The sequence below is a fragment of the Mustelus asterias genome, chromosome 14 (assembly GCF_964213995.1).
Source record: "Mustelus asterias chromosome 14, sMusAst1.hap1.1, whole genome shotgun sequence".
Taxonomy (NCBI): domain Eukaryota; kingdom Metazoa; phylum Chordata; class Chondrichthyes; order Carcharhiniformes; family Triakidae; genus Mustelus; species Mustelus asterias.
In genome coordinates, this window is record NC_135814.1 from 35215344 (window position 1) to 35227421 (window position 12078).

General features: G+C 43.4%; 1 protein-coding gene across 1 annotated transcript in view; it reads left to right on the forward strand.

Annotated features, from left to right (window-relative positions):
• Nucleotides 1-12078, forward strand: part of dpp10 (dipeptidyl peptidase like 10) — an 837745-nt gene that overhangs the window by 163138 nt on the left and 662529 nt on the right. Inside the window, exon 2 of the mRNA XM_078229163.1 lies at nucleotides 7216-7330. Within this exon, the coding sequence (XP_078085289.1) occupies nucleotides 7216-7330 (115 nt within the window). The remainder of the gene's footprint in view (nucleotides 1-7215; nucleotides 7331-12078) is intronic.

Here is a 12078-nt window from a genome sequence, read left to right on the forward strand (position 1 = left end):
AGCACTCAGAACCTTCTGTTTTCTCTCCTAGAAAGATAGGAGAGTACATAACCTTAGGGAGAGGTGGAGACTAGGAAGTGTTGTTCCATTGTCAGGAAACTTGATGGCCACTGATAACGTGTGCCCACCTGGCCCAGTGGGAAGGAGGTCTTATTTCAGGAAGCTGCAAATGTCAGCAATGAGTTGTTGCACAAACCTGATGTTCCTGAGGCACTGGGTGTTCAGTTTTGTTGAGAGAGATGAACCCGTCTCAGCCTGTAGCCCCTGTGTTGAGTCTTCCCTCCTATGGAGTGGACCTCTGTGTCCATCCCCTCTGCCTTTGGACCAGTATGTGGCTGAGGAGAAGGCAGCTGGCGCTAATGTTGCTCCTGCTGGAGCTAGTGCTTTGTTTCTGTATTGCTGTTCCTCTTGTTCTTTATCCAGAGTGCATGGTAGATATGCTGCTCTCATGCTACGATGAAAGCCGGCAGCAGGGAAGTGCAGCTGAAGGTGAGTGAAGTGCTAGACAACTGAAGTGACTTCCAAGAAGATCACAGTTACCATTCAAGCAGTGAAGGCACTCTCTGAGCAGTGTTGACTGTAGCAGCCTCTCATCTGGCCATGGATGCAGCTCTTCAGTTTCATTACCCACTACAGGGAGGTGGTGCTATAGTGGTATTTTCACTAGTAATCCCGAGACCCAGGGTAATGCTCTGGGGACCTGGGTTAGAATCCCAGCATGGCAGATGGTGACGTTTGAATACCATAAGATTCTGGAATTGTAAAGTCTCATGATGACCATAAGGCATTAACTGTTGTAAAAACCTGCCTGGTTCACGAATGTCCTTTAGGGAAGGAAATCTTCCAACCTTACCTGATCTGGCCTATATGTGACTCCAGATCCACAGCAATGTGGTTGACTCCTAAATGCCCTCTGAAATTGTTTGGCAAGCCATTCAGTTCAAGGACGACGAGGGATGGGCAATAAATGATGGCTTAACCAGAAATGCACTCATCCCATGAATGACTAAAAATAACCCATCTCAGTATTGCTGGAGAGATCCCTGTCTGTCAAATGTAGAAGCTTTGGTTAAAGTGGAATCTAATTGCTTATATTTAACCACCTCGAGCTTTCAAAACTGCCCAGGTTGAAGCTAGAAGAAGTTGGGCTGAGATTGGGATCACAGCATGACATCCTTTCAGGGATTTAACTCCCTGTATACACCAAACCTGACCCGCTTGCCTGGGAAAATCTCTATGCACCGCCAAACCCCTCACCCCCTTCTCCATACTTGGAAAAATTGTCCAAACTAAGCTCCATCAATAGAAGGTCATCACACAAAACTACCCACAATTTGTCATCAATTGAAAATCTCACTTTGAAAGCCTTGCGCGTGCAATTCCTGAGTTTGTGAGTGTTTTATACAGCCACTGAACAGAAAATGTGTTTAATTTTACATCACATCCTGGTTAACATAATTTCATTTCACTCAAACAGAAAAAAAATGGCCTAGAAGGAAGGAGGAACACATTAAATTCACTTGTGAACGTGACTAAGTGATTTTCAATAATAGAGAACAAGAAAGAGCAAGGGTGGTTGGAAACTGAATCACAGTGCACTCATTTTACAGATATGAATATTCGATATTTACAGTCTCCATGCTTATCACTCACCGGAATTGAGCCACTGTCACATTGGATTAGGATGCTCTGTAAATATCCAGAGCACAGATTTGCAACTAGTGCTCTGGATATTTACATGTTTGTTAGTGAATGAAACTCACTGGTTCTGTCCTAATGGAGCAGTTCAATTTTGCACCTCTTCACCTGAGCTGGAGAGGCCAGGACGCTGTCGAGGTGCTGATTGTCTGCCCACCTCGGGTCTATGATGAAAGTGAAAACTTGCCAAACACTTAGAGGGGCCTGCAGTGCCTGAGATTATTATTCCAGCTTTGATGAACCACATGATGTGCCCATTTATTGGCAGGGCAACATGCAACTCTCTGTTAGGCAGGAGCCAGACATATCACTGAGGATGAGAGAAGCATCACCTTGTCCTCGATGCAAGTCCTCATCATTCTCCTGCAGAGTCGGGTTGATAGCTGCAGCCCCCTGCTATTGAAAATGTGCAACCAAATGGTTAGATAATGCTGGCAGTACATCATTGGTTTGACCTCACACCCATTGTGGGAGATCTCACCATCTGCTCCTACTGTTCCTCCGCGAAATGAGAGGCGATTTGGGATCGTTGCCCAATTCTGCCACTGTCTATTGTCCAGCATTTTTCCTCCTCTCCTCAAGGTCTAGATTGTCTCCCTTCCGTAGTGCTACATTGTGAAGAGTGCAGTATAGCTCCCATATAGCTTCATCTATACTCCCTGTGGAGCAAGGGGCGACCCAATTTGAAAGGAACAGAAGGGCTCTGAGTAACCACCCACGCACCCCAACAACACCTACTGCCAACCGCCCCACCCCCACAATGATGATGACAGTGACCCTCACCCCTGGCCCCGAGCTTCACTTCTTCGCTATTCTCCCTGGTGCGCTTTGAGTGTTGGACTGCCCGAGAAGTAATGGCTGCCTGAGCGCTCACCTCCGGTATCCTCCTTGGAGGTGATGGCGCCAGGCTCCACTTGTGTCGACCTGATAGAAATGGCACCAACATAACACCATCCAGCACCGACTGAATATTCAGTGCAGCTTCAATATCCAGCGTGAGCGCTCACTAATGATATGCTGATGCTGCTGCATTCAAATTAGGTTCAGTCCCTTCCCCGGCATGTTCCAAATCATCCCACCAACGAGATTTGTTCAAAGTCGGAAAATACGATCTGGCTGGGGAGAATCACATTTTTCTGAACTCTCCACGCCACCATTCCCACAGACAGAGAGAATGGGCTCAGGATCCCACCCATAATTTTTTTTAAATTACCTTTTTTCACCTTAAAGATTTAGAGAAATAAGTCTAAGGTATTTTATAACGACGTAACTATAATTTGAAATATGCATCGTCACTGGTTGTTATAACTTCTTTAGAACGAAGTCCGTGAAGAGCGCTGGATAACAATCAATTGAGAAGATGGATTTAATGATGTGCAATGCAATTATTTCAAGTGATGTTGAAGACAGCACAGTTATTAGAGTTGGTTTGTATAATGTACGTTAGGGATGTTTGTATTTTGGACATTTTCTTCCAAGCAAGTTTACAAAAGAAAGAACCTTAACGCAGAGTAAAATGATTGAGGCAAATTTTTTTTTTTAATCAATCAGACCCACTCAGTCAGCTTTTGAATCAAAGCTCCAGAAGGAGGTATTTCAACCCATTGTACCAGCTCTTTGAAAGAGTTATCCGCTTAATCCCACCCACTGTCTGTTCTCCATAGCTTGTATTTAATTTAATTTCTCTGGACCTCTTTATGCCAAATTCTACTGATAGCAAATCACATTATTTGCAATAATTGTAGGAATTCATGGAAAATTTCACATGATGCTGTGCTGTACCAAATTACTTAACCTAACATTATTATATTGAAAATCTTCGTCCCAACTTTTTGTCTTACTAATTTCTCATTCCACATTCAAAGCAGTAATTGTCAATGTACATTTGTCATGCTGTAATTACATCTTCCCACCAGTGAGGCAGTACAGCAGGAGGCTATAAATGCAATGTCACAGTGGATGTGGACACAGGAGTATATCTGCAATATAATATTGAGTATAAAATACATTATTTTAAAATGCTGATTGAATTACGCATGCATGACCTGGTCCACATGTTCCCTATACTCTAATTTCAATTTTTGTCATCTGCATTGGATCCAAGCTCCCCATGTGTGACTCCATTGTATTGTAGAACATAGAAAACCAACAGCACAAACAGGCCCTTCGGCCCACAAGTTGCACCGAACATGTCCCTACCTACTAGGCTTACCTATAACCCTCTATCTTACTAACTTCCATGAACTTATCCAAAAGTCTCTTAAAAGACCCTATCGAATCCGCCTCCACCACCACTACCGGCAGCCGATTCCACGCACCCACTACCCTCTGAGTGAAAAACTTACCTCTAACATCTCCTCTGTACCGAATCCCCAGCACCCTAAACCTGTGACCTCTTGTGGCAACCATTTCAACCCTGGGTAAAAGCCTCTGACAATCCACTCTATCAATACCCCTCAACATCTTATACACCTCTATCAGGTCACCTCTCATCCTTCGCCTCTCCAAGGAGAAAAGACCTAGCTCTCTCAACCTATCCTCATAAGGCATACCACCTAATCCAGGCAACATCCTTGTAAATCTCCTCTGCACCCTTTCTATGGCTTCCACATCCTTTCTGTAATGAGGCGACCAGGACTGGGCACAGTACTCCAGGTGGGGTCTGACCAGGGTCCTATATAGCTGCAGCATTATCTCCCGATTTCTAAACTCAATTCCTCAATTGTATGTAATGTTGTACCTGCATAGTTGTCCATGCTAGTTAACTCATCAATTTCAGTTCATTTTTGTGCCATCAACTTAGGTATTTGAGTTGGGTGTCAATTCCATATTGATTGCATGTCTACCTGTGAATTTCTCAGTAGGTTAGTTTGGAGTTTGTTAAATATGATTTTGATGTATGTAAGGTACACAGCTGACCAGAAGAAAAATGTTTCTCTGCACCCTCTGCAGTGCGATAAGATCACATGTTCCAGTCATATTGATTCCTTTCATAAATCTGTAGGGGCACAAGTTATAATATTCACCAACTGACTAGTCATAGACGATAAATATAGTCCTATATGTGTAGTTTATTGTTTTAAATTGGTATCAAAGCAGATAAATAAATTAACAGAGTGACTACAGCTTTATGGATAGAGGTGACCTGAGTACATCTGGGCAGTTTTACGATACATAGATGTTTATGTCAGATTTTGTTTGATAGCACCCTTGTGAAGCACAGGAGTATATCTGGAATATAATATTGAATACAAAATGCATTATTTTAAAAGACCGATTGAATTACACACATGTGACCTGGTCCACATATTCCCTATACTCTAACCGGGCGGCACGGTAGCACAGTGGTTAGCACTGCTGCCTCACAGCACCAGGGACCCGGGCTCAATTCCTGCCTCAGATGACTGTCTGTGTGGAGTTTGCACATTCTCCCTGTATCTGCGTGGGTTTCCTCCCACAGTCCAAAGATGTGCAGGTTAGGTTGATTGGCCATGCTAATTTGCCCCTTAGTGTCCCAAGATGTGTAGGTTAGGGAGATTAGCAGGATAAATACATGGGGTTATGAGGATAGGACCTCGGTGGGATTGTTGTTGGTGCAGGCTCGATGGGCCAATTGGCCTCCTTCTGCACCGTAGGGATTCTATGATTCTAAGCACCTTGGGCTGCTTCACTACGATAAAGATGCTGTAGAAATGCATGTTGTTTAGAAATTTAAATTTTGGATGTTAGTTTAGTTCTCCTCCGTTATTATGATACTGTTGCTTCAAAGCAGATATGCCAATTGATAAAACATGGAGGGGAACATCTTGAGCCCACTCTCACTGTCTGCAGGAATGCCAGTGGGGGCTCAAGATCTGGAAGTTGCGGATCTCAAAGGTGAGATCACGGTTTTGGATCTCTGTTATCATGGGCATGGACCTGATATACATGGATCTCAAATTTAAATATAATTAATATATTAATATATTTAATTAATAATTAAATATATTTAAATATAATTAAATATAAATCACCACATCTTGAGACCCCTGCGCACCCCTGCCCGGGAGGGAGAGGGACACAGGAGGCGGGAAGGGACTGATGATCGGGAGGAAGTGGGGGTTGGTTTGGTTGCCGGCACTGAATGGCGTGGGGAGTGATTGGCGAATGCCCCTGTGACCTCCATGGTTGTGGGGGGTGGGGGGGTGGAGAGGTAGGGGGGAAGAAGTTTTTGCTGTTCTGATCGGGACACGCTTTAAACATGGCATCCTGATCTCTGTGCAGCCAGGCTTTGCCGGCGTGTTGAGGACCCCCCCCCCCCCCCGCCCCCATCCCGCATAATGGCATGAAACACGCCCCCTTGATTTTTTTTGGCAGAGTGTGGTAAGATCTGTAGAGAAAAATGGCCTGTTTCTCTGGAGAAAAACAAATTGGTTTTCTCACCAGAAACAACACTCTGCCATTTTTTGGTAAGATTTCGTCCATAGTCCACAGGAAACATCTGAGACTTCAAAAAAACTGCAACATACCCCTGCTTATGATGAACAAAATTATTCAGAACCAGTAGTAGACACTGTATGTGGTGGCACAGTGGTTGGCACTGCTGCCTCAGCGCCAGGGACCCGGGTTTGATTCCTGGCTTGGGTCACTGTGCGGAGTCTGCACATTCCCCATGACTGCGTAGGTTTCCTCCGGGTGCTCCGGTTTCCTCCCACAGTCCGAAGACGTGCTGGTTAGGTGCATTAGCCATGCTAAATTCTCCCTCAGTGTAGCCGAACAGGTGCCAGAGTGTGGTGACTAAGGGATAGTCACAGTAACTTCATTGCAGTGTTAATGTAAGACTACTTGTGACACTAATAAATAAATTTTAAACTTTAGTTCATGAAAATATGACTCAAATTATATTGAGGGAAACATCCCTAAAACTGCTCTTGAATTTTTATATTGAACTTTTGCTCTGTTTTTCTTGTTGCCTCCTTTCTTTGACTTGTTGCTATGTTCCACTGAATTTTTCTTTCCAGTCAGGATTGTGGGTGGTCTGTAAATGCGGATTCCTCCCATTCCATCCCAGTACACTGGCTGACTCTGCAGGGGGTTGGGGTTGGGGAGGGTGTGCTGGTCCTCAAAACCTTTCCTAAGATATCGATAAAGAGTCCCTTTTCTGAGAGCCTTTCCAAACTGTATCAGCTGAGGTGTTCAGTCACAATATAAAGGGCTGTTTTCTTTTAAACAGCCGTGCTTCTGTTAGATTGGATTCATCACCAGTAATAAGCACAAATAGCTTAAAGGCAAGCAAAATCTAATCATTGTTGTAAATTCAGTGCTTAAAGAAATTAAACAGTTGTGAAAAGCAAGAAGACATCTCAATATTAGCTTGCCCTGAAGTCTGTGCAAATTTGAATAATTAAATGAAGTATGAAAATCATTATGATCATCAACTCTGCAATGAGTTCTTAACGCTTGTGTTTTTCACATTATGATAATATGTTATGATTAGGAAATTTCAGTGATAACACCTATTATTTTTGCCTTGTGTAGGAAATAGGAGGTGGAAGCCCTCCCCAAAGAAACTGGAAGGGAATTGCTATTGCTCTGCTGGTGATCCTTGCTGTGTGCTCTCTCATCACCATCTCGGTCATCCTCTTAACTCCAGGTAAACAACATTTCCAAACATATGTCATTGCCAACTGAATGTAATGAATAGATAATGTGCTCCATTTAATTCTACTAGTAATAATTAAGAATCCTTTGGGAGGGTCGAAATAAAGTTCCTGGTTATTTCACAGTGTACGTTGTAGCAGTTGGCTTCAGTAGAGTGAATATTGGACTGAGATTCCATGTACAGAAGTATTTGACACGTAATATAGTGTACACCCAGTGAATAACTGAACTGACCTAGAAAGGCACTTTCTTCATGTACTCTATATACATTGTACGTATCAGCACCTATATCTGCAATGTTTCACAGTAGGGACTTTACAGTGGGGCTTTTGCAGTGCAGTTGCTTTGATACTGTTCCAGATTACACTTGTTGCAGTCTCCTGAGGGCACACCATTAGCTCTGCCGTATCACCCACAGAATCCTTTCTCAGCATTGTCACTATTTCTCCAACAAGCTAACATTCTTCCTCAGCATCTCATACAAATAAAAGTCTCGCCAGTTTTAGTATGTGGCCTTTCTGATGGTAGTGCAATCAGCTGTGGAAATACAATTTGCTTTACCAGAGCAGTTACAAATTCTATGATGTGTCGTATTTTGCTTTTACTGTCTTTCAGTTATACATATATAAAAAAAAACCTCTTCAATGAAATACAAGTTGTTCCATCAAATTTGGTGTATCCAGATCGTTGATCAATTGCCCTGGCTGCTGAAAGGAAAATGGAGTTTTCTCTTGATCAAGCTGAATTAGGCAACCTGTGCTCACCTTTGTTAGTCATTATCCTGTTTGTTAACAGCTTCACTTAACAGGCTTTAGAGACTGTGTTATTATCAGCATAAGCTATGCATTTCTAAACTTAATGCAGCATTAACTACAGATGTCAGTGGTTGAAGTAAAAGACTGAATTTTTCAGGCCTCCCCTCCCAGCAAAAACAGGGAGACAGCACCCTAAAAATGGTAGGCAGAAATTGTTGTTGCCGTCACTGTGATCTTAGCAAAGGTCCCCACAACTGCCTGCAGATGCCTCAGTCAGGCAGCAGGCCCATTTTAAATGTTTGCTGAGGACCGATAACACATGGAACCCCAATGCCATTTTGAAACCAAACTGGTCAAAGCATGCCACAGGTCATGTAATACATCATTCATACAGCATTCACACACCTTCCTCCTCACTTTTGTGCAGACACGATAAGTTTTCCACCTCCACTAATCAAGCTTCTTTCTTTTCTACTCCATTCAAGGCAAAAGGATCTGCCATCACCCCTCGGCCCCTGCCCCCCTCGCCTCACTTCTTACCACCTTCTTGCAGCCTGGATGCCACCTGCACTGGTCAGTATTTCCTCTAGTAGGGTTGTGCCCAGGTGCTTAACCTCCAGCTGTAATAGGGCCCAGCCATTCAAATGTACTGGGCCTCATTACAGGCTTATCAGGTGCCCCATTGCCATGGTCTATTGGCTAGCCATCCAAAGTCCCAAGAAAACAATCCACATCAACATTCTGTCTACAATATGATAGCATAGTGTTTGTTACTGGGAAGGTATTCCAGAGGCCTAGACTAATGATCACAATTCACCAAAGATCCTTAGATAGCACCTTCCAAGCCCACAACCACTTCCATCTGGAAGGACAAGGGCAGCAGGTACATGGGAACACCACCACCTGCAAGTTCCCCTCCAAGCCACTCACCATCCTGATTTGGAAATATATTGCCATTCCTTCGCCGTTGCTGGGTCAAAAGCCTGGAATTCCTTCCCTAACGGCATTGTGGGTCAAGCCATAGCATGTGGACTGCAGCGATTCAAGAAGGCAGCTTAGCACCATCTTCTCAAGGGCAAATAGGGATGGGCAATAAATGCTGGCCAGCCAGTGATGCCCATGTCCCATGAATGAATAAAAAAATAGCCACACCTGAATTTGCATCCCATACCAGCAGCTTGGGAAGTTAAATTCTGTTCATTAAATATAAGTTTGTAAGTAGAAAAAAAAGAGTATCATAATCATAACCATGAAACTACAGGATTGTTGTTAAAAACCCATCTTGTTCAGTAATATCCTTTAGTGCAAGAAATTTACTGTCTTCATCTGGTCTGGTCTATATGTGACTCCAAGCCAACAGCAATGTGGATGAGTCTTAGGACAGGATTTTTGCTCCAAGGTTGGGTGGCACCAGTTGAGAAATTTCCAGCCTTGCCACATCTGCCTCAGTGGAAAAAGTGCCCTGAATGTCGGGATTTTCATTCTGTGGGCATGGCTGCTGGATGGAATCTGGTCCAGTGCCCCAGATGCAGACTGGAAGTGGCCGCAGGAGCTGCCGGTGCTGTGGACGGCTGTTTAAAAGACCCACCTCAGTTCCGTGAAACTTCATCCCAGTTGTTTGCTTAAACATTAGGCCCTCCATCCCTCACCGCTCAGATACTCCCTCACTCCCACTTCCCATATCCATACATGTCAACTCATACCAAACTAGACCTCCCAACCCCAATTGCCTCACATACCGCCCATGCCGATCTATGTTCTCCACTTCCTCCCAATGTCTCCTCATATACTCTATGCCAACTCCAGCCCCCCCATCCATCCCCCCCCCAGGGCCTTTGAGAGTCACTATGCCAACTCATAACCCTTATCCATCCCTATGGACCTTTATAATACCTAGGTCAACTTAGTGCCAAGTTATTCTCCCTACCTTCAACATGTTGCATTTGCACCTTTCATGTCAATTCAGAGGTTGAGTATTCTGTGATGAATGACGCACCTCCAGATTCTCTGACGTTTTTCCACCACAAGTCAGGAAAGTGATGGAATACTCTCCACTGGCTTCGATGCTTGTAGCTGCACCAACACTCAAGAGGCTCATTCGCCCCCTTCACCACTGGCAGTGTGTGACGCATTGTAGCAACTTACCAAGGCTTCTTCGACAACATCTCACAAACTTGTGCATCTAGAAGGACGAGGATGGTTGGTGCACAGGGGTATCACCAGCAGCAAGTTTCCCTGCACGTTACGTACCATCATAATTTGGAAAGATTTTGCCATTCCTTCATTGTTGTTGGCTCCTGGATATGAAGCTTGAAGAGTATTATGGGTGCACCTTCGAACTGCAGTGGTTCAAAAATCATAGAATCTTACAATGCAGAAGGAGGCCGTTCGGCCTATCGAGTCTGCACCATCCACAATCCCATCCAGACCCTGCCCCCATAACCCCATGCATTTATCCTAGCTAGTCCCCCTGACACTAAGGGGCAATTTAGCATGGCCAATCCACCTAACCCATACATCCTTGGGTGTGGGAGGAAACCGGAGTACCCGGAGGAAACCCACGCAGACGCGGGAAGAATGTGCAAACTCCGCTCAGACAGTGACCCAAGCTGGGAATTGAACCCAGGTCCCTGGAGCTATGAGGCTGCAGTGCTAACCACTGTGCCACCGTGCCACCCCCAAGCCAGCTTATTACCATCTTCTTGATGCCATTTTGAGATGGGCAATAAAGTTGGGCCACGCCAGCCAAGCCCACATCCCAACAATGAACGAAAAAGCATTCCAACTAGTTTGGATTATTATTGTATTAAACCAAACCCCACGGAATATTAATTAATCAGAATGATTATACCACAAAGAGGTAACAAATAATGATTAAACTGTAATATTTGAGTCTGGTATAACTTATAGAGTAGGTTAGGTATAATTTCCCTTTGCAATCCATGTTGATACTCAAACTGATGATCAGGCCTACATATATTCAATTGTATTTTCTATATTTAAGACAATTTTATGGAGTGGTGGGTAGAGGCTAACAATGTCCAATAAATATTCAGTGCAACATTTAAATATATTACTGGCATGCTTTCAGGATGCCATTATGATTTGGCTGGAATCCTGAAGGTTTAAATTTAATGAGATTTCCCTTGTAGATTATTCACTATCTTGTCTTAAACTTTCTTCAGTACAGGCCACAGACCAACACGTATACCACTAAAAAACATTTCTATAACCACACTGAGGCTACTTAGGATGCCACTTAGATGTATTTTTTCATGTACTTACTGCTGTGATGTCAAAATCCTTTGGAGCTGTCAACCAGTTGAGTAAAATGGGGTCATAATTAAGAGTCTGTCTCTGTGCAACTCATGCTATTAACCAGTGGCATGGCATGAACAATAACTAATTTTGTACATGACATAGTGGAACAAAATCTTCCAAGTACAATGTCGTACTACTGTCTCATACAGTTCCATTAATACTCTTACTTTTCATGAGTTAATTTGTATCCATGCTTGATATTGGCATTTATTATGACTATTAAAAATAATGTGATTATCTGAATACTTAGTTCATCTAATGTACACAATAGTCGAGTATAAAGATAATGCAAGGATAATTGTGGAATTAGAAGTTGCATTTTAGTTTATATTCAAGTTTGAATGTTATTAAACGAGATGGAATGTTATTGCCAAGAGTCGGAAGGTCGCCAATCCATCAGGAGTTTGAACATATATCCATGACCAAATTGTTCATGACTGGACATGTGCTTTCTACCACTAAATTGCCAGCTCCAAAAGCTCCAAATCACTTTCCTCATCAAGCGGTAAACTATCATAAAAGTCTCCAAACTCCAGGATCACGAAGTAGAGTTTCAGATTCCTGACATCACCACTGAATGCTCAAGTTCTAATATTAAGGTTTTATTCCCTTGTTCTGTACTTCCCCACCAAACGAAATAGGGTGGTGTTCTCTCAACCTGCCT